At 37.2% G+C, this 26,075-nt stretch overlaps 1 protein-coding gene across 1 annotated transcript; it reads right to left on the reverse strand.

The window, feature by feature from the left end:
- Positions 1-1,626: 1,626 nt before the first annotated feature.
- On the reverse strand, positions 1,627-25,277 carry LOC145765618 (uncharacterized). Its single transcript, XM_082577454.1, has 10 exons — positions 25,202-25,277; positions 23,838-23,957; positions 23,432-23,547; positions 12,481-19,572; positions 8,959-9,029; positions 5,201-7,497; positions 4,905-5,018; positions 4,323-4,415; positions 2,648-2,728; positions 1,627-2,546 (listed from the first exon to the last, which is right to left on the reverse strand). The coding sequence occupies exons 1-10, from the start codon at positions 25,275-25,277 to the stop codon at positions 2,404-2,406; spliced, it is 10,203 nt and encodes a 3,400-aa protein (XP_082433580.1). The 3' UTR covers positions 1,627-2,403.
- Positions 25,278-26,075: the final 798 nt, after the last annotated feature.

Genomic DNA, 26,075 nt, shown 5'->3' on the forward strand with positions numbered 1-26,075 from the left:
ACTATTGATTTTAAGCTGAAATAAAAGTTTGATCCCTTACACACTTTTTAAAAACATTTTCACTTTTCTATTTTTGTTACTTTTTTTTTAATTGAAATTTTAAAAACGTCACTCAAATGTATCAATTTACCTTCCACGGAAGGTAAATTGATACACCCGGAAGGTAATTTGATACAGTAAAACTAATACAGAAATCCCCTTTGACAGCAAAGCAATAAATGAAAATTTAATATGTGGTTGGCGTGCTTGGGTGCAAAGATGACTGTTGAGGCTCATGTGTGCGGCGAAGCTTCTGCAGCGGGATGGACATGGGAAGGATTATTGGCTGGAGTTCTTATTCAATGGGGGTGCTTTGCGCTTTTCTCATTTTTTGACAGCAGATAGCGTGTAGGCCTACGAAAGCCTACATAATAATTGTTTCCCAAAGTAGCAGGTCTTGTTAAAAAGAATAACTTATTTAAATCAACTAGATCAATGACAATATTCATTACAGTCACAAAAAAGACTTTAATATACTGTATCAATTTACCTTCTCCACATGTATCAATTTACCTTTTTCAAAAAAAGTTATAAAATTCTGATTTTTGTATGCTTGGATGCACATTGCAGAAAAAACGTGACATGCCCTTGAAGCCTTATCAATGAACTATCAAATGAGTTTGGTTTCATCTTTCAGGAACTTTTCTTTAATTTTCCAGACGAAAATAATCATGAGTTAAAAATTTTATGAAAATACTCAAAAAACACACTTTTATAATTTTATGCCATAAAAGCACGAGTTAGGTGCATGGTGCAATTTTTGTAGGCATTATTTTCACAGATCTTCCACCTAATGACAATATTTTTGACTAATATTTTTTGTACATTTCTGTGGAGGGGGTGTATCAAATTACCTTCCGTATCAAATTACCTTCCCTTCCCCTAGGCCTAGTAGCGGTTTGCACTAGCTTTCGAAACACAGATCCCTAGTCATGTGCTATGACGAGTGGTGTTGACGTCATTGTGTGGTTGTTTCATGCAATTCTTTTGTTTGGCTGGGGAACTGTGTTCCGAAAACTATTGCAAACAGCTACTGCCACACCAAACTTGCAGTACCAGGCTAAAACAGGTCGTTAGTGACTTATCTACATTGCGAAGTTAGCAACGATCATGATGCTCAAAACGAAACTCAACCTATTGTACGCTAAGTTTAATTAATTATTTCTGAAAGTTCCTTGGTTTCATATTATCTGAATAATCTTAATAAGCATGAGATGCAGAAGAGGAATTTTAACAGGAGGTTAAAAAAGAAACGAATGTAGTTTTGAAATGACTTTCGCAAAACTTACGCTATTGAAAAATAGAGCCTAGCCTACACTTTGAAAGTGGACGAGTTCGAGGCCAAAGCACACGTGTCTTCAACAGTCTTGTCTTCGCCATAACAACGGATCTGCGATGCAACAAGAGACGAATCGGTCTAGGCTAACCATGGTTACCTTCAGGTAGCCATGGCTTAAGTAGAAACTGATGGTTTAAGTCAGTATTTGCTTATGACAGTATGTCGGGGTAAAAGCTTACATTTGCAAAGCATATAGCCTACATTTTCCAAGCTTGATATACAAAAAAATACATCACGACAAAAGGATCTAAAGAAAAATACTGGTTTATTGGCTTATCAACCATCGTGGACACTTCAATACGATTTTTGTAAACGTGGCAATGCAGGTCAAATGGCAGTAAGAAAAGCAGAAGCAACAACCTAAAACACAATCGCTAATATACAAAAGCACCATAAAAGCTTCAGCAGCAAAAAGTTATAAAGAATTAAGCAGTTACTTGAGGGTGGAAAGCATGCCTGCACTCGTTAAGCTGAGGCTTTAGTTCTGCATGTTAATTCTATAAATTTGTCGCACAAATGAACAAGAAAACACAACGAACCCTCGTTGTGAAAAACTAAAAACTAAAGTCAGTTGAGCCATTTTTGTATTGATCCGATGACTGCGGGATTTCCATTGTGCACCAGTTTTTTTTTTCAGAATGCAGAAGAAACGGAACGTGCGATTTTGCAAACAAAAATTAAAAGAATCAACAAAATTAGATGCAAATAAGAGCTGCTCAGCTTACCTTGTCCCATTTATTCAAACTTTATATGGATGCTGCTACAAACCAAATGTTCTCACAAATATTAAAATAAAGAAAAGAAAATTGATAAATCGGACAGTTTCTACAGTGGTTTCACAAATGTCATGTTCTTGATTACTTCAAAAGTTCCATGTATCGTTGTATACCAAGTTCAATGTAAAGGTCTTTCATTTTTGAAAACTTACATAAAATAATGCAACTCGGCAGTGATGCACAAACAAACAAAGATATCTCATCGATAATATTTTCAGAAAGAAATGTCAATGCCTGGATAAACAACTTTTAGCAGTCAAGGCCTTCGGCGTAACTTGAGTCTTCGTCGGAGACGTTTGGAGATAATTGAGGATGCGATGAGGATTCTTCACATGCATCTTCAAATGCGTCTGAATGTGAAGATGAGATAGAAGAAACGGTTTCGGGGTCACCTGAAAAAAATGAGAGAAACATTTCATAAAAAGTAGAGCAGTTGAAAACGAAAATTACAAAACTGTCCAAATGATTGTTACAGTAGTCAGCACAAGTGTACCTCGAGAACATCCGACAGGTGTGCTGTATATGGAAGGTGTTGCACTCGTGTCTGCTAAATGCATCGTCTTTGGAAAATTGTCTAAAAATAAGCACATGATCATTAAAACAGCGTTTCAATGAAAGCTGTAGGATCACTTGAATTGACCACAAAACGAGACAAAGCTAGCAAACAAGAGTGCTACGAGAATACAAAACAAGTTATCACTTTAATATCTGCTCGATAGCTTAGTTGGTTAAGCGCCTGACGTCATAAACGAAGAAACTTCAAGATCAAGCGGCGCTGGTTCAACTCTCGGGGTGTGCGCTTGAGCGACGCATTCCAAGGACTGCTCTCAATTCAGCGACACCAAGTGGATGGAATAACTCACTAACAACAACGCTTCAGCAACAAGCAGTACACTCTGCCAATCTCGATCTGGCCTACATTAGTAGTTCAAAGCCTCTACAAGTCCACAGTCTACAAGTATACGAATTCCCAGGACTGTACCCAACCCAAGACTCAATCCATCAATAAACTCGTTCTACATCCGCACACGCCGTTAATACGTTCCAAGGGCGATTGATCTTCGCTATTTTGATACAACCAAATTTATATCAGTGCCATAACATAAGTTTCTTGAATGCAACTTCAGCGTGAACATTGATAACTTGATAAGTTACAAAACAAAAAAGCGAGAAGTCTTTTGGTGGTCCAGAGTTTATTCTAAGCCCATCATCCAATCTATCAGATCTGCGAAAGTACATTCACAGCAAATAGAAATCGATATTTTTTATCATACAGGGGTAGAGATTTTCAATTATGGTTTACTTTGCAGTGATGTTTATCTATTTTTTACATCTGGTTGGTCTAGATCAGAGGTGACGAACCTGCGGCCCGTCAAAGAATTTTGTGCGGCCCGCAAAACAATTTGACAATCGCTCATGCACAAAAGACATCTCTAACGGTCCGCCCCGTTAGCTCAGTGGTTGCGCGCCCGCCTCAAGATCACGCGGCGCTGATGCGACTCTCGGGGTGTGCGCTTGAGCAACACTTTTCAGGATTGCTCTCCATTCAGCGGCACCTAGTGAATGGAATAATTCCCTGGCGACAACACTTCAACAATCGGAAACTTCACTCTACCAATCTTGGTAACCGGTCCTGCGTCAAGAACCTCTACAAGTATGCAAAACTACCAGGAATAACCAAGAGTAACCGATCAAGGCTTTCCCAGTCCGAGGATAAAGATTCAAAACCAACCAACCAATCTTAACGCTGTTTTATGCATTCACTGGTACACCTTTCCTTTGCTATTTTCTTACCTTAAACATTAACTTTCAGAGTTTCAGATTTTTTTAGCTCAAGTTGATTTGTTTATATTTTTTAGTGTTGTATGGTGCGATTCTGCGTAAGATAATTTTAACTGTGTGGGTTTTATTACTATCATCTGCCGTTTGTTACTTTTCATGAATAATATCTTGAGTCGCTTCTAAAAGATTTCATAGTAGGTTACGATTAAAAAGTTGTGTGGCCCGATAACTCATGTGTAATTGACAAAGTGGCCCGCGACCGCAAAAAGGTTCGTCACCTCTGGTCTAGATTTTAGCAAAGTTTTGAACTGCTCTAAATGCAAAGAAATTTCACTTTCACAACTTACTGAATTACACTGTTGTTACCCTAACACACAGTGGCTTACCGTGATCAAATTGAGCAGGAACAGGAGTACTGAGCCCAGAAAAGTTCAAACTGTCGTTGACCACTTCGTCTGAAGCAGTTGCATATCCATCACCTTTCAATAAAAGTAGTTATGTAAACAAACCAATGTAGACTTCAATGAAGACATTATCAAGGATGTTCAGTTTTCAGTGACAACCAATAGTTGCTTTTGCTTATCGTCAGTACTATTACAGGCAGATTGGATCCTCATTGTAATTGGAAAGAGCTGTTCGCAGTGTTCAGTGTTCACGCACACACGAATCACAGTTTTCAAAGCAGTTTTGAATCACCGTAAGTGCTTGCTGAGATAGTTTCTGATCCCAGCCTTTCAATAGAAGTTACAATCATGAAGATCAAGCATGAAAGCGCTCACATTCAGTCACTGAATGCTCTCGCCTATAGTAAGCTAATCAAAGCAGTTTCGTAACCTTCCGAACAAGATGCTAGCTGACGTGGTGTTCTAACAGGCCATAACGCACAGAGGAATCCAGCGCTCATGATACAAACTTGAGCATCATTACTTGAACAGGTAGGTATTTAAATTAGTAGCTTTAAAGTTCACCTTTTTGCTCAAAATCTAATGATTCTAAATTTGTAGCTTCTGATTTATCTGAAGACATGGATTGATTGATATCATCGTGAAAAGAATCCCAACCAACAAGAAAAGTGCTGGACTCTGATAAATTACATAATATAAAAATGTTTGACGCTGCTTAAGTGCTGAATAAGCATGTGTCAATTACGTCATAGGGCTAAATTCGAGCGTAACAGTTCAAGCACACAAACACAACTAATCGATGTCACATATCCTAAAAACATAAGCAAACATATGAAAACACTATAATAACCAATAATTACCACTTTTAGAAGACATGTTCTGCATCGCCTCTTCCTCGCCATTTTCTTCTTCTAATGTCCTTTCTTCATTGTCGGGATTGATCTCAACAGTGTCAGACAAAAGTGAGGGCTCTTGACCAGATTTGTCAATGCATTCCATCGCGTTTCCCAACGCCTGTTTGTCAGCCGCACATGTACCATCCGAAACTTCATCTGAACTTGTTTCAGTTTGATCTAGGCTGGTTTCAGTTATTTCTGTTTCATCATTTGCTTCACGTTCTACGAGGTCTTGCGTTTGCTCACCAATCTCATCTGTTCCATTGATTTTCTCAACTTCACTTTCGTCACATGGTATTTCCACATCATTAAATGGCACTGTTGCATTGCTCCTTTTCATATCGAGTGCAACGTTGCTAATCTGGTCATCCTCAAGACTTACACAAAGGCTATTTATAGGTTTATCTTCTTCTGTCGCAACATCTCCATCATCAACATTATGTTCAACACATCCATCATCAATTTCTGTTGCAACATCCTGCCCAACACATCCATCATCAACTTTCGTTGCAACATCCTGTCCAACACATTCATCTTCAACTTTCGTTGCAACATCCTGTCCAACACATTCATCATCAACTTTCATGGCAACATCCTGTCCAACACATTCATCATCAACTTTCGTTGCAACATCCTGTCCAACAAATTCATCATCAACTTTCGTTGCAACATCCTGTCCAACACATTCATCATCAACTTTCGTTGCAACATCCTGTCCAACACATTCATCATCAACTTTCGTTGCAACATCCTGTCCAACGCATTGATCATCAAGTTTCGTTGCAACATCCTGTCCAACACATTCATCATCAACTTTCGTTGCAACATCCTGTCCAACAAATTCATCATCAACTTTCGTTGCAACATCCTGTCCAACACATTCATCATCAACTTTCGTTGCAACATCCTGTCCAACACATTCATCATCAACTTTCGTTGCAACATCCTGTCCAACGCATTGATCATCAAGTTTCGTTGCAACATCCTGTCCAACAAATTCATCATCAACTTTCGTTGCAACATCCTGTCCAACACATTCATCATCAACTTTCGTTGCAACATCCTGTCCAACACATTCATCATCAACTTTCGTTGCAACATCCTGTCCAACGCATTGATCATCAAGTTTCGTTGCAACATCCTGTCCAACACATTCATCATCAACTTTCGTTGCAACATCCTGTCCAACGCATTGATCATCAAGTTTCGTTGCAACATCCTGTCCAACACATTCATCATCAACTTTCGTTGCAACATCCTGTCCAACGCATTGATCATCAAGTTTCGTTGCAACATCCTGTCCAACAAATTCATCATCAACTTTCGTTGCAACATCCTGTCCAACACATTCATCATCAACTTTCGTTGCAACATCCTGTCCAACAAATTCATCATCAACTTTTGTTGCAACATCCTGTCCAACACATTCATCATCAACTTTCGTTGCAACATCCTGTCCAACGCATTGATCATCAAGTTTCGTTGCAACATCCTGTCCAACGCATTCATCATCAACTTTCGTTGCAACATTCCGTCCAACACATTCATCCACAACTTCGGATGCAACATCCTGCCCCACACATCCATCATCAACTTCAGATGCAATATCCTGTCCACCATATTCATCATCATTCGAAAAGACTTCAGCCTCATCTCCAACGGTTGTACTATGTTGTTCTAAGTCATTTCTCTCATTTGTTGCATCGTCTTCTGCATAAAGGCTTTCATTGTTATCTGAGTTCTCATTTACTAATGAAGATTCAAAATTATCACGTGTGACATCATTTTGAAGATTTGTTTCTGATGGTAATTCACAGACATCCTCACGTCCAGCAACAAAACATGCATCTAAAAGAGATGAGTCATCAGTGTTGTTTGTGTTTACTGTTTTTTGTAATTCATTTTCACTGTGTACAAGTTCGATTTGACTTTCGCTAAACGGAACAAAAGAAAGTGCATGTTCTTTGCAAGAATCCAATTTGTCAGCGCTGTTACAAGGAACAACCGCGTGATCCGAATCAAAAATCATTCTTGCGGTTGGTGAAGAAAGGCTATCGGTTGAATCGTCTTTTATTGGCTCAGGAGGAACTTCGTGCCATGCTTCTTTGAACACCAAGTCTAGAATTTCATCTGCAACACTGATCAAAGACTCGGTACAGAGGTCTTCATTTTCAGACGTTTCTTTGTCAGATTGATTGCTCTCTTTGTGCTTATCCTCAATCGGATCTTCCATATGATTTTTCAAGGGTTGTTCCATGCATCTACAAAATTAATAGTTCAATACTTGTTTGTAAAATAAAAAATGCTGGGAAATTTTAAAATTAAAAACTACGGTATGTGCAATTCATACCATCAAGTGAATACAACATGTATTGTAATGCCTCCTCGTGCTGGCAAATAAATTTAAAAAATCATACCGTAGACGAATCAAGTTAATCACATACCAGTTATTTAAAATGTAAACCGTGTTAATCGCATAAGGATTGAAATTCAATTATCAATTAAAAGTTTTATTTGATTAAAGGCATAAAGAATCTTAGAAAATTAACTATGAGATTAACAGGTTTTGTCTGAATACGAAAATAATTTAAAAGCAAATTACATCAAGACATAAGCGTATTCTGATTTTCACAACATGCTTTCCACCAGTGCACACTGTACCAGTTAACCAAATTCTGTGGAGCCAAAGCGCTCCATACTTGGCTTGTGGGCTATAAACAATCGGGGGGATAGGGTAGATTTCCAGAAAAACAGTTGATTCATGAATGTTACCTGGAGTGCATTGTGAGAGGATTTAAGGAAATACTTTTTGAAAGTTTACTCCACAGTATTGGTGCATTATGTACTGTCCTTTTGATAGAGATTTCTCTACAACCACCTCTTGTCAACCACTATCAATTAGACCTACAAGGCTACAACAACTTTACACTCAATATTGCCATTGAAGCATCTTGAGCAGCAGTCGTCAGCCTGAGGTTTTCAATTGGTTGTTATAGTAGAAGCATAGTAACCAAGGGAAAGTCGATTTCCGTAAATTAAACTGAAACTAGCAGACAAAATAGACAGCAAGATGAAAAGAGATTGAGCCGAGTATCTCAGAATGGAGGCTTAAATCGAAAATCCAAAGTAACTTTTTTTAGAGAGAAGTCAAGACGTTTTATCAGTGAACTTTATTTTTTGAAAAATAATTCTTGGAGATAGGTTTTGATCAATTTAAGACAGGCTTAAATATAACCAGTTTCACACAAACTGTTTGTATTTATGTCACGCTTTTGCGCACAGTCATGCACACAAGGCCAAATGATCACTTTACCGTGTTTTACGATGAAGCTTAAGATCAGAAGAAGTGTTTGCTGTTGTCTTGTAACTAAAACACTTAGTTTTTTAGCACAGTAGCAAGCAATATTTGAACTTCAAATGGCATACACCAAAATTGACGTCCATACAAGGCAATTTTAAACGAAAAGTAATTTTTGGGTGGGGATGGGGTTTTGGACGAAAATTTCAAATTTTTTTACCAAGGAACTTAGAACATACCCTACTGCTATATCCTAAAATCAGGGCTTAAGTTGAATTCGAATAAAAAGCTGATTAATCTCCCCCCTCACTAGTAAAACGACTACCATGAGCATTACAGTGCTATGTACTTCATAAACATATCATGCTACCCAATGCCATACAAATAACAAATGCAAATTGTTCAAAGATAATTCATAACAAACCCTTCATGGACGACAGTTTCAAGGTCGATCGGTTGCTTTTCCTCTTCAGTAAGTTCATATGTGCCAAGATGCTAGATGAAAGTAGTGTTTTTGTATCATGAAACCAATAGCCTATTAAAAAGCTAGCAAAGTTGTACCCAACCATATTTGACAATTTGAAAGTAAAAATTGTATAAAAGGTAAACCTTAAATACTGAACATAAATTCAAACACATGATGAATTGCTGGCAAAGTCAGTAATGAAATAAAAGATGTCGTCATGGACTCAAGGCCTGTACGTATCACAGCTGAGGCGCCTTCAATAATATCTTAGTTTAAATCAGGGGTTCCCAACCTAGGGGCCATGAGCCTTTTTCAAGGGGGCCATGAAAAAATTTGAATAATGATTTTTTTAATTTATCATCTCTAAGTCCACTCCAACACTATATAACAAAACAAATAAAATAAAATTTAATAAAAATACTAGTACATTTCAATATGACATACGGCTTGCTCTTGGGTCATTCCATTATATTTCAGGTCAAAATTAGAGGAAATGTCACCCATACTCTCCGATTCGGTTGATTTTGACATATGTGAGAGATGGCAACCCACTGAGCTCAACAAACAATTTTTTTTTGAAATTGGTCGAGGGGTTTTAAAGTTACACCATTTTCAATTTTAACCGCACGGTGGCAGTATTTCAGCTCCAAAAAGTAAAAATGCCCCAATATTATATCTGTTATACTGAAAGTAGGAAGTTGATGAAAATATGTAGAATACCATTTTGGAGGATGAGGAATCCAAATTTGCAAACAGAATATAAGAAAAACATGCAGTTTTAGAGTAATTTGATTGTAAATATTTTTTGAGGTGTATATTTTGGGAAGAAATTTGCCCATGTAGCCGAAGAAAAAAAAACATTTTTTTTGGGGGGGATGTTAAGTTGGACTTATATTTTGATAAACACACTCCAATTTTGTTGTTCCATATTGTTCCTTGCCTGGACTGGTGGTCAAAATTCTTTCTAAAATTTTTTTATTTTAAGTGCTTTTTTAACATTGTACAGTGGGGCATTCCATTTATAATCATCAGATTTTTTCAAATTTTGTAACCACTAGTCACAGATTTTGCTTATTTTGACCTATTTTGTATATACATACTAAAAAATGATAAAGATAGCAAAAAAATTTTTTGAAGTATCTTCATTGGGGGCCGAGATAGAGCACTTTAAATTTTCGGCCACTAGTAGGATTTTGGAAGCTGACCACAGCTATTTTTGCATTTTGCGCCTTCATTTTTTGACAATAACTCGTTACCTTGAACGATTTTCGCACTGAAAACATGCATTTTACCAATTTAAGATCCAAGGAATTCATTTAAATCAGTGGCGGACTCAAAACGTAATTTATGGATAGGCCTAAGAAATATCTTGGTGGGCCTTCACCAATAATGCTACGGCGGCTCAGCACACAAAAACTTAGTGTTACCGAATATCTCTTACAAATGCTGTGAAATAGTGATGCCGCAGACAATTCAGTGCCACTTGGTTGTTCTAGCATTAAACATTAATATGTTTTTTTTTCATAAATCTGATTTTGGGTGGGCCCACTGTCAATCTGGGTGGGCCTGTACCAATCAGGCCCACCCGGTAGATCCGCCCCTAATTTAAATTGCAATCAAAAATATCCTAAGATGAACATTTCAAATGGTAATTTAGGTTTAAAGTTTTTCTTAATTTATTTTTGATACGCTAAGTTTGGGGGAATATTTCGGAGCGCTGAGAAAAAGATCTCAAAAAAAAAAAAATTTTTTTTTAAACAAAGCAATTGAAGTATAATATTTTCACGAAATTTGATTGATGTAAGTTTTGCATAAACCAAAATATTCAACTTAGAAAATATCAACCCATACATATCAAAAAAATGAAAATAATTGAAACCTAACTGATGCTTTGTCACAATATTTGCAGCCATATTATGGTCTATTTCTTTAAGAATTGTTTTATGTGTCGTACTACCAATGTTTTATTATTCAGCTGATATCACACAGCTAGTCTGATCAAGATTTTACTACCATTTCTTATCAAACCAGCACCTGCCTGCACCCTTATCATTTCTGAACTAACTTTTCATTGAAGTAGAAAACTGCCTGGCTATGTGTTTTTATTATTCAGCAGGAAAGGAGTTAAACAGTTTGGTTTTGAAAAGACGATATATGCTGGATGCCACCCACTTCTGCACTTTTGAAACTAACTCCACCTTCTACATCCTATGGTAGAAGTTACACTTTTAGCTCGCAAGAACTGAACAAACTTGAAAAACCTTTTAACTAGACTGATGTGCAATTTGGTGCATTTTTTATTACTTGATGCTCACTCAATAATTTCTAAGCTGTACCTATGGGAGTTAATTATACTTTTAACTTTTTTGATTATATGGATTGAAACAAATCACTGTCAGATGACAGACATTACAATTTGCTGTTTCAAAAATGCCAAAACTTCATGTCAAAGAAATTGGAATTTTGCCAAACTGAGTATCAGTTTTAAACTGCAGTCCCTCTCAAAAAACACATGGAACAACTAAAATAACTCATCATAAAGACATAACATAAACAGGTAAATAATTTCAGAAAAAAAAGTTTTGAATTTGGTCATGGCTACATGGCCAAAGCACCCCCCAAAGTTATCCCCCCCAAAATTTTTGAAACGTTGTTTTCATCTATGAATGATATCTTTTCACCAATTTTGACTGGAAATTCAGATTCCTTGCCCCCCAAAATGGCATTCTACATATTTTGGTTGTTTTTTTAGCTATAAATTACAAGATATTAGCAACATTTGAATTTTGGGGGGGGCACGATGCCCCGGTGGTAAATTTCAAACCCCCACAACTTCTAAACTACTTGGTCAATTTCAAAAAAATTTTTTGGTGTGCTCAGTTAATGATTGTAAACTTACTGCCAAAATATGAAACATTTCCAAGAGTATTGGTTTTTTCATGACCTGAATTAAGAAATATAATGGAATGACCCTCTTTCCACCAGCAATTAAGACATTGTCAGAGCAAAAACAAGCTCAACCATCACATTAACTGCATATGTACAGTAATAAGTAATTAATGTACTATCATGTTTATTGTGTGTTGTATTTATATCATTTTATCATTCTAACTACCGGTTACTGTATAAACAAGTTTTGTAATTAAAATGACGTTTCTTAATTTTTTCAAATGGTTGAAAAAATAGAGGGGCCATTGAATTTTCAAAGGGGGCCCCCGATGTAAAAAATGTTGGAAATCCCTGGTCTAAATACTCAATTTTTTGCCAAATAAAAACTCAGCAATCATAATTATACAACTTTTCAAGTAGTATATGATAAAATGGTGAGAAGCGTGAATGGAGTTTAGAGGTAACAAAGCATAGTGAAGGTTATGAAAACAAGATATGATTTTATAGCCAGCTAATTTTTAACAAACGAGATGAATGAATAAATCCATAATATACAATACAGAATAATAAACATAAACAAAGCTTTCCTACCTGTTCATCCTCACAAGGACTATGTGGCTCGATATCTTGATGAATCATCTCGTTTTTAACAGAAGCTTTCTCGACATTACCAAGTCTTGGTTTTTTGGGAGGACCAACAACCGAAAGCATGACTGATGAAGAGCGTTTGTGGTCATCAATATTCTGATAAAAGCTGCTGCTGCTATCTCCCCCGGCATAAATCTTCAAACCAGATTTACTGTGCATTTTGATGTTGAAAAGAGTATCATCAATAACTTTTATGACATCCTCTGATGGTGTAGAATTGTGCAGTAAACCTTTCACTTCGTTACACACAAACGTGAAGTAAGCAAGACAGTCTTCAACTGTGCATTTGTCTTTTAATTGGGGTTTGACAATCGTATGAAGACTAAGTTTGGAATTTTCTGATACATCTGAAGTGGCTATCACGTGTTGGGAAAGCTCTTCAGAAGTGTGCTCTTGCGCTGCATTTCTATTATCAAACGCAAGTTGCAGCACATCGCCTTGCAATGCAACATCTATGTCATTATTAACCAATGCGAGATCAACAATCCATGAAAGAGAACCGGGATGAAACTCTAGAAAAGTTATGAAAACTTCTTTTCTTAACACATGATTGTTGAAGTACTGCATCTTCGAGACACTTTCTGAACATTTCAAATCAGGTAATCTGCAGTGGAAAATCCTTGAAGAACTGGATGGTGAATTTTCAGCATCTCTTATTTCATAAACTTCCTCCCGCTTGACCACATTTAAGTCATCAATAAAAAGAACATTGTGGTCTCCATTTTTCGTTTTCACAATCACAGTATCTTGCCAGTTATTCTCTTCAAGGTGCTTTGCCAAAAATATCTTCAGGCCATCTGACTTTTGATCTTCACACGCAGTAGTGGTAGACGACTGCCGCAGTGAGAAAGCTGACCCCACACTGGCAATTTTAATGTAGAAGCTACTTAGGCTGGCCACATAGACTACTTCTCCTTTTCGTATCACTCCAGGTCGTACAGTCTTCGTTTCGTTGCCGCTGCCGAGCTTTTGAATACTTGCAGAATTCACTGGTGGCTCATCAACCTTCGTAGGAACAGAAGAACTGAAGCTTGTTACTGGTGCAGACTGATCGTTTTCAACACTACTCGATAGAGTGCCACGTAGTTTCTCAGCAACATCAAGACCGTCTACAGTCAAGCTCACTTCCCATTGCATGTCAGTCCTTCTTGTTAAAAATTTGGCAGTCAGTAATTTATCCATAACTGATCTTGAAAATGCATCTGACAACGAATTAACATAATCTTGAGAAAAATCTGAAAGGTTTGACAAATGACAGCAGATCCCTTGAATGGGCAAACTGGCCGTTTGTTTGGTCATTGGCTTGACGTTTTTCCATTCCACAGTGGCAGAATCACCATAATCAACGAAGAAGACGGTTGCTTTTTCTCCAGCTTCTGTTATCTTTCCTCGATACCATTCTCCATCACTAGGACTTTGGGCAACACAGTACTTCCCAACGGAAGCATCAAATCTACCAGACTGGTTGGATAAAGCATCTTCAGAAGCTAATGCATACAAAGAATCAATGTCAGTTTCAGACTCAGCTAATTGCACATAAAAATTGGTTGAAGTTTTTGCAAAGCTCACATAGCAATCCTTCACTGTTCCTTCTTGAATATTCGGAACAGTTAAAGTGATATCGTCAGATGAAAAATGACAAAGGGATGAGGTAGTTGTCTGAGCAGAAGAAATCTTGGATTGTTCATTGATAGCATTCGCAGGACTTCCGCATTTGTCAGTTTTAACTAAATCTGAAGTCGAACACTTCGAATAATCGTTGTTCAGGAGCGATCCATCAGGCAGTTTTAACGTGACTTCAAAAATATGTTCTTTCTCATCAACAACTTTAGAAAATGATGCTTGTAATTGAAGTTCTGCTACACGGTCATCAAATGCGTCAACTTCATCCACAGTCCAAGCTGATGCGTCATTGTTAACGCATGCTGCATGGCAATGAATAGCTTGTACTGGTAATACACAAAAGTCAAGGCTGATTTTTCGCACTTCACTGACCGACAGTGTCTCTACATTTCCATAGTCGACAAACCTGACTGTGATTTTGTCACTACAACCCAAACTTTTAACTGACGCTCTATACCACTTGCCATCTTGCTGATACTTTGCTATACATGGCAAACCGACAGAAAGAGCCTGCAGCGATTGTATATGGTCTTCCTCACGATCCAAGCCATAGTAAACTTCAATTTCACTCATCATTTTATCCAAGTCGCCACAACTATCTGAAAGCTGGCAATAAAAATGACCAGGGTTCTCAACATGTGATATATATACTTCGCAATTGTCCCGATTCACAATACTGTCTATTGCGGTATACTTTGGTGAAACAGCTGATTGAACAATAGTGGTTTCTTTTTCGGGTGAAACTGAATTTCCCAACAAATACATATACAGTGAAACAGTTCCTTTTCCTTTCGATACAACTTTGACGTCAGCACTGCAATGTCCACTGCGCTGATGAAATTCAAGTGATGCCAACAAACTTTCACTTTCAGAAATTGATAGCTCTTTAAGCTTTACAAAGATTTCGTCTGATGTCAACGTTTCCGGCAAAAAGTTCAATACACAAGGTAGCGCGACTTGTGGAAGCACTGTGAAATTTGTTGTCAATGCTTTAAGATCAGAAGACTCAACAATCGACGTGTTTCCGTAGTCAACAAATTTAACCAGGAATCTATCAAGACTTTTAGGTTCAGAAATCACCTTTTCAATCACGGCACGGTACAATTGATCATCTACATCATAACGTGCAAAACAAAATGAGTTTACTGTGGGATGAACAACTGTCTCAAGTTTTACATCATCATTTATTTCGAACATCAGTTTTTCCAAGCTTGCTAAAGTATCTTGATCTTGCAGAAAAATCCTATCACTAGATGCCACATGACTGATAAAGACAGGGCGCTCTCCTTTCCAAACATTAGCAGGATCAATGAGAGTTTCGGATGTTGTTGAGTAAACGTCAAAAACTGCATTTTCGGAGAGGTCATGCTCACTCAAGTTTGCTCTCGCTGATGAAACGTGTGTTGGAAGTTCACCACTGGGAAGAGGATGTGAAGGAACACTGGCAAGTGTGTTGACAGAAGACAGCTGATTTAAATCAGCCTCTTCCATTGTAACCAAGTCATTAATTCTTTTTCCATCACAGAATAAATCCAAGTGCAATTTTCCATTCGTTGAACCAGTAACAACTCCATGTAAGATTTGCTTGGAAAGCAACTTTTGCATTTTTTGTGAAATTACTTCTCTACGCTTTGTGTCGCTAAGAGGTGCATGCACACCTTCCAAACAACATGGCAATGCTTGGATTGGAAGCAAGAAAAACTTGTCATTTGAAAACTTTTGAACATCTCTTAAACTCACTTCTCCGGTGTTGCCATGATCAACAAACATTACCTTCACGATTCCATTAGACGCAGACGAAATAAAATGAGCTCGATTCCACTGCTTTCCATCTAACTTGGCAAAACAAACACAATCTTGTGTCAACATTTCTGGAGTTACAACAGAACGATCTCCTCTAATGCAATGTTGCTGCAATTCATGAAGCATGGAATTAATGACAGGAATTTGTAAAGCAAGTTGACAATAAAACAAATTAAAATCTACAACATGGCTGACGTAGAACTTCAAGTCTTTTCCTTTGACAAAACTCGAATTTGAAAAAACAAAAGACTTCAATTTCAAAGGTGGAGAGAGTTGTCCCATTGTTTTCGATTTGACACCAACTCCAGCATTCACAAGCTCGTCCGCTAAACTGTTTTGAGACGCATAAATGCTACACATAAAATAAGTTCCAATGTCATCACTAGCACAACCGTGCATTGTACAAGTCAAATTTTGTTGATTTACTCGAAAGAAATTCTGAGTTAAGCTCAGAGCTTGCAAAGACCAAGCAGAACCGTTAGCTTCAACTATTCCTCGCAATGTACATCGCAGAGCTGCAGGCGGAGCTTCAGTTACAAACTGAGACGAGATCGACTGTACACTGCTCAGCTTACACTGTAACATACAACCATAATCAACAAGACAAACTTGCAGTTTTTCAAGGTCTTGAAAATTTAAAACGGCTCCTCTACACCACTGTTTTGTTTTGTCATAAAACACACAACAAGGCATGCCGACATACAATTCCTCTTCTCGTATATCTGGGTAAAATGTTGAGCAAGATGCATTGACTTCTTTAGCCAGCTGTATGTAGCGATTGCGATAGCTAGGGTCATCAATCGTAATGAAAAAATCATCTGGAGACTCAACTTCAGCGGCAAGTACTTTAATTTCAGCACCAACCAACGCCACACCGGGGCTTTGATAAAACAGTCGATGCAGACCACTTCTTGAACTTCTGCTACTGGTCACTGACAATCGATCTATGTTGCTGGTATGACTGCTAGATGGAGCTGGTGAAGTTTTTCCATTGAACACAGGTTGATCTATCCACACAGCATGATTTAACTCAACCAAATTATCACTAACTCGCATTTCTTTACCATCAAGGTCTACAAGCAAATCAACAACATGACTCAAGCCCTGCTTTTCCATAAACCTTGCTTTAATTGTCTTGGCTTCTTTCGTGAGCTTAAACAAACGGTGAATTGCAGCAACACTCCATTGCTCAGAAGTAGGTTTAACGTTGAATAGTTTACAACGAAGCGCATGAGGAGCAATGTTTTCAAACTGAGAAGAAAGCACTTTGATGTTCTTCAGTGTAGTTCTAACTTCGTTACCGAAATCAATCAGTTTCACTTCGATCACGTCACCATACAAGCAAAGTACTCTCCCTCTGTACCAACTTTCCTTATCTTCTTCCTTAATTTTCACGGAACACATGCTGTCAAATTGCGGTTGATGAAAGCAAAGAACGTTTGAAGGCAAATTACTATAAAACAAATTCATGTCCTTTAAAAGTTGAAAAAGCTGACGGTCACTGGAAAGCTGTTGAATCCACATGCAATCAGGATCTTCAACGAAGCAAACAGCAACAAGCTCAAATGTTTCTTTTATAGCTGGGGACCCGCTCATGCTTTTAGGCGATGAAGATCCATTTATGTTCATGTTGTCAACACAAGAAATTAATTTTTCATTGGCATCAACCAATTCAACTTCATAGCTGCCACTACCCTCATAGTGATTCACGAATTTTGCTGGAAATGTGTTGTCTTGAAGGAAGCTGCACAATTTTGCAAATTGTTCATCGTCAATTGCACCAATGGAGTTTTGCAAAGATAACGACAAGGCTTGTGCAGGATATTCAATTAAATCATGGTCATTTATCATCTTTATATCATCTACAGAAACATTTTTGGTTTCCCCAACATCAACTAAAATGACAGAATACATTAGCTTGGATGGCATCGAACGTATCTTAGCACGAAACCACTTGCCACTGCTTAAATCTGAAACGGCACACACGCTCTCAAGCATAATTGATGATTGAACTGATTTCAAAGTATCTCCAGAAAATACGTTGCAGTGAGTATCCAACTTTTCACACATTTGTTGAAACTGCTCATCATTTGACTTCAAACGACCCCAAATTTTGTTGATAGATTCAATATAAGTAATTTGAACAAGATTCACTGTTCCCAGCTTAATCTGTGGTTGAAGCATTACTTTTTCCTTGCTTTCAAGTTCTTGATTACTTGTAACAACAGAATTTCCTGCAGAAGATAAAAAAAGTGTTTTCCCATCATGAATCACTTTGACTGTGTAAGAATTCGGTTCGTCCTTTTTGAGAAATTTCACCTTAACGACTTCTCCAACAAGATCACCAAGCATCTTAATTTCATCATCATGCAAAGCTCGTAAAATAGAACATTTAATAGCCTGGCAATTTAAACTCAATAAACTTTCTGAAATGCATCGCAATGAATCTTTATCACAGGTGGCAGTGTTTCCAAAGTCTACATAATACACAACTACTTGACTCTGGTCGCAGCTTTTCACAACAGCTCTGTACCAGTTGTCATCCAGGTCGAACAAAGCACAACAAGGCATTTCATTTGCAACGTTTGTTAGTCGTTGAGCAGAAGAACAATATGCAGCAAGTTCAATTGTTAGCTTATCAATTGCACAGGCTTCGCTAAGTTTAGTTAGATAGAAGATGCCATTTGAAGTAACATGGGATATCAGCATGTCATCCGTAGAACCTTCTTCGATTTCCATATATTTGAAAGAGTGGTTACTCTGTGCATGTCGAACTTTAGCAAAACCACCAACCACAAGTGAAGAACCTAAGCGTTCGCCTTGGTATGAACCGCAAATTGACAATTTTTCACCATGACCCACTATTTCAATGTCCACAAGTTGCTCATACAGTTTATCGAGTAAAACAGATTGAAGTTGTTTAGAGTAATGTTCCTCTGGAACATGCACGTCATGCAGTTCACATGGAACAGCCTGGTAGTTTAAATCGCGGAATTTGTTGGGAAGAACAAAAAGCGATGCCTTTTCTTGTTGCTCAGAATTTCCATAATCAATGTAGCAAACAGTATATGAATCATCAATTGCATTTGTTATCTGTGCCCGATAATATCCGTGATCTTGACTGTATACCGCAGCAACTAAATTTCCAACTACCAATTCTTCTGATGGAACATGTACTAAATTTTCTGGCATGCTGTAATGCTCCGACAAAAAATTCATGAGCTCATCCAACTTTTTAGAAGATTCCAACTCTTGCAAGTACAAAGTGCCCTCCTTGCTGGCATTAGACACGTAAGCTTGAAATTTTTCTCCGACTGGAAAAAAGGAGCGTGGATACGCTGTCTCAAAACTAGCCAACCCATTTTGTACAAGAAGTGAATTGATAGATGGTGAGCGGATTTCAAACGATTGTCCACTGCATGCTTTGGTCACGTTTATCTCAATTTTGTTGTACATGAAAGCGTCAACAATCGGCTTAATCACTGCAGATGTCCACAAACCAGCAGAATGAACAGGTTGTATGGAGTCATCAAGAACAAATTTTGTGGTTACAGCGGGCAACTGGCATAGTTGTGTTGGAAGTTGATAAAGAGAATCCTGATCGAAAACCTGTAAATATAAGTTTAATTGAAAAGGCTGAACAATGAAACAGTTGCTACACCCGTATTGTAACCAGAGCAAGACTTTATGAAGTGGTTCAAATGCCACAAACCGGAATGACACAAGACGGTCATTTCTTGTGGTCACTGTTTAAAGGCATCGCTTTACATTACTGGGATAGCAAAATTTCTGACACCAAACAGAAGCAAAATACCAATAAATATTAGAACAACCTGGCATACTCTAAGTGTAAGTCTAGCTTCCCACAAATAATCTGATACCCAGCTGCTTCATAAGCATCACAGGGGATAGTTGCACTGTTGTAATTGTAACGAGTAAAAACAGAACTGTAGTTTATTTTTTCGAAACATTTAGCAAAAAATGTGTGGGCACATGTATAACGGCATGCACCATGTCTCATTGCATTGTCTAGTATTTAATGACAGTCAAAACACATAGATCTTTAAAAAATACAAGACAATATTAATTTAAAATCACAGTCAAAGGAGAAACGGATTGATGGCATTCAAGCTCTGGAACTAGTCAAATGTTTAAAATTTCATGGGAGAAATTGTCACTGATGATAAAGTATCATCCAAATTCAACTAAAAAAATCTGTTACAAATATTCAAAAGAAAATCACTGAAGCAGTTCGGACTCACAATGCAAGTAAAATGCATTAGTCTATAGAAATAGCACAAAAGAAGCAAAGACAGACCAACAATGATTTGAACACAAAACATTACAATTTCAAAAATCACTAAAAAGTGTTCATTACCACAAAAAATGATGACGCTTCTCTGTTGGTTTTTGTTTTGTATGGTGTTCGATAAACAGTAGTGTAGGCTTAAACTTAAAAGGCATGACAAATCAACAACGAAATATTATTCTGGGTTTTGACCGGTTTAAACCTAGCTTTCACCGGTTAAAACCAGGTTTAAACCGCTTAGTGGTCAAAACCAGAAATCAACCCTGATTCAATAGTTTGACAAAGATTTCTCGCTAAATAGTACAGTGGCAGCCAACCCTCAAATAAAGAGAGGGCACTCAATGATGATGAATAGAAAATTACAGCTTCCACTAAGATAAAACGCAAACTCTGCATCAGTAATTTGATAAACACGTCCAGTTCTGCTAATGCTCGGTGCAGCAACTTTTGATATAACTTTTGTATTAGAAACATATAAAATATCATCACGTTTTAGCCATTGAAACGTTTGATGTGGCCCACTGGGATGCATGAACTTGACTAAAAGTTCTTCATCAGCTGCTGTATCATTCAAGTCAGTTTGCTGATGGCTATCATAAAATTTGAAACAACCTGCAAACAAATGATCCTCTGCTGTAAATTTAAACCTGATGCTTGCAATGCATTATGAGGAAAACAAATGATAGCTTCTGGTGCCTGGTATTGTGTGGCTATGAATGTATCTTATATTTGAAGCCAGTCGAATATCAATGAGCTTTTCTTTGGACAAAAAATAAAAACTGATTTAAGGCATAGTTGATTTGCAATAACTGTAAGCATTTTTCGCTGTCAGAATTTGATTTTGGCATGGCTGAGCTAAACTTTTGTGGAAAAGTTTTCGCTTAATTGCCCCACCAAGTCCATCACAAGAAGTCTTGTCATGACTTGTAACGAAGAAATTCCAATTTGCAGAAAATCCAAAGACCTGTTGATGATAGGTCAGACTTGAAAAAATTTTGAAGTTTTTTTGTATTGCCCAGCACACCCATCTGAAAGTACATACTCAATGGGTTGAATGAATGGATAGTTTTGTTTCAAATACTAATAGTGAGCCAATTCTTCTTGCATTGCAAACACAAAACTTGTATTATGATTCAGGTCATCAGAAAAGAAGGCCATGCTCTGTTGAATATAAGATGAAGTAGACACTGTAGAGCAGTAGTTCTCAACGGGGGCGGTACCGCCCCCCGGGGGGTGTTTTGGTTTTTCAGGGGGGCGGTATGATTACTTCGGATTAAGGGGGGCATTTTGATTATTAGGGTGCATTCTGGTTTAACCCATCTACCACCTAGCGTAACGATTTCGTCAAAGAGCTTGTATTGTCGTGGTAGCATTTCCTACTTCATACCTGGTGGAAAAGGGATTCAGCTGCGTTTTTTTGCTACATACCAACCCACTTGACATATCCATAAGAGGTGATCTTCCAATGTTTCTCACGAGCTTTACACCGGATATGGAGAAACTGGCACTTTCTCACCAAACCCAAGGTTCACACTGACTACCAGTAGGCCTATAGTCCTACTGTTTTCATGCTCGCAAATATATATTTGCTTTTTATCAAATATAGTTACTAGTCTCTAAAACCCTTACAGCCTGTTTCACCCTAAAATGGAATCATCAAAAGGTCCTTACTCTAATAGAAATAGAATTCTATCTGAATAAGGACCTTCTGGTGGTCCCCTTTTTAGGGTAAAACAGGCTGTAAGGGTTTTAGAGACTGGTAACTAGCCTATATTTGATGTAATTCGCTCTGCTTGGCTTTTTGCTTGGCATAGAGTACTTTTTGTAGTTAGCATTTTTTGTTTTATATTCGCTTTTCATAATTAATCGTTGTTGTTGGGGGGGCGGTAAAATTTTGCCAATTCATGAAGGGAGCGTTGGGCCAAAAAAGGTTGAGAAACACTGCTGTAGAGCATCATTAGTGCCTTAATTCAAATAGAATAAAATGTGATCGCCATGTATTACACTTCCAGTCTATTGATTGAAAACATTGTGAATATAGCAATGAAACATTTTTGTCAATTGCAAAAGTTTGAAACAAAACGTATTTATCATACTTTTGCACATGAAGCAGGTAGCTTTTCTTGACAGCTTAGCATTGGTTGGGGGAAAAAATCTTTTTGCAGATTTGAGATATGGGGCATTGAAATGAAGCACCCCAAAACTTTTGTTCAATAAAATAAAGTGTTTCCCTTTGCCTTTTTCACAAATGTAATAACATATTTGAATTCCTTGCCCCAAAAACTATAAGAATACATATTTTCATTATTTTTGCATCTTATAAAATAAGAATTATAAGCCATTTTTGTTTTTGTGATCCGAAAACAGCGCCTCTAGTGGCAAAAATGTAACTGTCGATATCTTTAAAACCGCTTGATGGATTTTGACAGTGTAAATGCCGATCTTCATCTTTTCCCAGTAGCTCTAACAACTAACATATTAAAAAATGAAGAAATTCTGAGAGGATGGGTTACACAGTGTGACTGTATTATAATACAATGACCCTTATGCATAGTTTATTTTCTTGGCACCATTTAGTTAAGGTTGTCCCTCTCTCATTTTGTTGACTGCAGTCCAAATATTCCTATACACTTTTGATCGATATCAATTTTGCTGACTTTCGCACGAAAGTCTCTCATAATTATTTCCAACTTATTATGTTTACATTCTTTCAAGACTTCATTCAAGAAGAGAGTATAAGTGACAAAACGCAAACTTCGACAATATCATGACACCGACTTCATTAGCGAACAGTGACAAGCGTCATTTTGAAATTTCACTTTGCTAGCCTATGATACCACTATACCAGCACTGTAAGTGATATCTCTAAACAGCGCAACCTCAACACCAGATAAGAAATAACCAAGCCTCGTGTCTTTGGGGTATATTGACAAACGGATAGCTCAATTTGGACCATGTCATAATGTCATGTACCATTGTACCTTACAGCAACATTATCAATCAAAATGAGGAAATAATTTAAAATCAAAACTTTTAAGTCCTATTTATACATGTTTAATGTTTATTCAGTTCTCAAACTTATATTACAATTTGTTTTACAAAGATGCAATTCTACTTTACGAGCAATCGTGCATGCATATTGCATATAGCAAGAGTAACCTGACAATTGCCATAGTCAATAAAACGAGCTTTCCACTTTCCAGATGCAGTTTGAGACTCTATGCAAGCTCGGTACCACTCTTGGTCTTCAGTGTATTGACACATGCAAAGAGTTCCTGAAAAACATCAGAATTTTTCACAATGCTCTTCCACACAAAAAATAAAAAAATCCATTACATTGCTGTTAACAACTTTAATCTGTGATTGTGTCGATAATGCTGCATCACAGCTAGCTACAAGCAAGAAACAGACTTAGAGTAAACACTGGAGATCCGATTCCAGTATTAATTTCTGACAGTTTTCTTTTTCAAGCATTGCTTTTACTTAACAATAATAATAACAAAATAACAGGCTAAACACATCCGTAAGTTGTCAATACACAAACTGTAAAAGGTTAAAGTTCAACCTGGTTCAAATTTTGGAAGCTGTTTTCTTTCTGGAACTGCATCTTGTAACTTTTCTGCAACGCTCTCAAGATTTTTATCTGCATCTTCACCAGCTTGTGCCCAGATAACAAGTTCACAATCTGATGAGCAAAAAAATGAAATAATTCACCTGTGCACTGTGTAGTGTACTATATACATACAGCATGTTTGCTTAAAACCACATGACCAGTGACATGATTGATATTGATGTGGCAAATCTTAGTTTATATCAGGAGTGTGCAACCTGAGGCTCACGAAGCAAAAATATGTGGCCAGAAGCAGGCTTTGGTTCTGGCCTGCACCATGAATAGTTGAATACCGTTACTCTGAAATGAAACATAAACTAGTTCAAACGCTTTAACTGCCAGCGTTTTGAAAAAATAGGAGTTTTCCTCTTCCTCTTGTTGCCATGGTAATGAAAAATAGCGTTGCCAAACTAAAGGAACGCACTTTGATATTCTGGTGCAAACCGGCGTTGCAACTGATCGGCAAATCCTACATTGCATGGTCAAACACGCTGCTCCAGTTAGCAAATCATTTTTTTACATTGAATCAACCTATTCTCAGACGTAAAATCTATGTTAAAATTGATAGGCTACCTAAGTGAATCAACGTATTGAAACATAGAATCAATGTAAACATGAACTATTAGGCTAACTTTCTGGGTTCCTGAAACCAATCGAAGGGCTTGTGTAAAGATTTCTCAATTTCAACTTATGCCTGGTCAGCAAGAGTTCCCCTTTCTAGACAATTTCAATGTCACTATACGTTGAAATAATGTAAAAGTGACGATTTTTGCTTGCCGAGTAATAAGCTACTGTACCGAAGTTGAACTTGGCCAGTTATTGCAAATATATTTCTTTTAGATCAAACCTATAGGCTACCACATTTGGTCTGCCTTTACATTCTCTTACTACATAAAAAGTAAACTCTTTACATGACCTATTTGCATTGACCTATACTCTTTCATTTAACATACAACGTAGCCTACATATTATCTTGGACTGTATCAGTGAAACATAAAAATGGATTTTGGACCTGGAATCCATTGCTGGATCTTTGGACTGCCAGAACCTCATTATCATAATTTCAATTTGATTTTTCCCCACAAGTGGGAGTGGCCAATTCTTTCTTTGCAGTGATTTCAATTAAAGTGATCAGGGTTGATCAATTTGCAACTGAAATTAATCAAATTATTAAACATTAAGTTAAAATAAGTCTTTTGCATTATATATTTTCTGAGCTATACCACACATAATATGTGTTTATCTGTTTAAAAGTACAGCAACAACAGACAATGCGTTTACATTATTATCTTAACTTCAAACTGTGCAGTAAAACTTACCATGATTAAAATCGACTTCTGTTAAAGTGACTGTATATGTGTGCCCTTCCTTCAAGACCACATCATTTTCAATCATTTTCTTCAATTTACAATCCTACATAGATTAGGCTAATGAAATATTTTCTGGTAACTTCTTAGAAATCTGTAACGAAAAATTACCATACAAGCAAAACAGATTTATTTACCAATGCTGTCCAAGGGGTTACAGCAGGGTCATTCCATGCCAAGAGTCCAAGACCTATCAGTTTGACCCTCTTCGATTTTGCTCAAACTTGGTCAAAATGTTATATGGCATGACTTAGCCATGCCTTACAAATTTTAGCTCAGTATAATATCTATTACAGTTTTAGAAATATGATGCTTTAAAGTTTTAGGTACCCTCTAAACTTTTCCGCATTCGGTTTTTTAGATCATTTTCAATTAACCATACATTTTTCTCCGAAGATTATATAAAGTTTACTTTTGGTAAAATGATTCACTTTTAGCTATATTACATGATGGCCTTGTCAAAATGCAATTAATTTGCAGCATAGTGGAGTAATCAAGCCTCAAAGTAGCTCTTTTCTTCACCAAAAACAAATTTTGTGCCATATTTGGAAGTTTGTAACTTTTTTATGAAAAGTAGGATGGTTATTATATTTATCATGTATGCTCTTTCCGGGTCTGCTACTATTCTGCTAGTCCGATTCGGCTGCAGTCTTTTTTGGCTGGTTTGTTGGATTTACTTAAGGATTATGGTTGGATTTTCAAAAATTTGCCGAATAGGGAACTAGTCGAGAAAAACTGTACCTGAATAGAGAACTAGCCGAATCGGACTAGCCGAAACGAGCCATTCCGGCTCTTTCCCTACGGAATGGCCCATTTCGGCGAGTCC

The sequence above is a fragment of the Aplidium turbinatum genome, chromosome 1, assembly GCF_918807975.1.
Source record: "Aplidium turbinatum chromosome 1, kaAplTurb1.1, whole genome shotgun sequence".
NCBI classification, from domain to species: domain Eukaryota; kingdom Metazoa; phylum Chordata; class Ascidiacea; order Aplousobranchia; family Polyclinidae; genus Aplidium; species Aplidium turbinatum.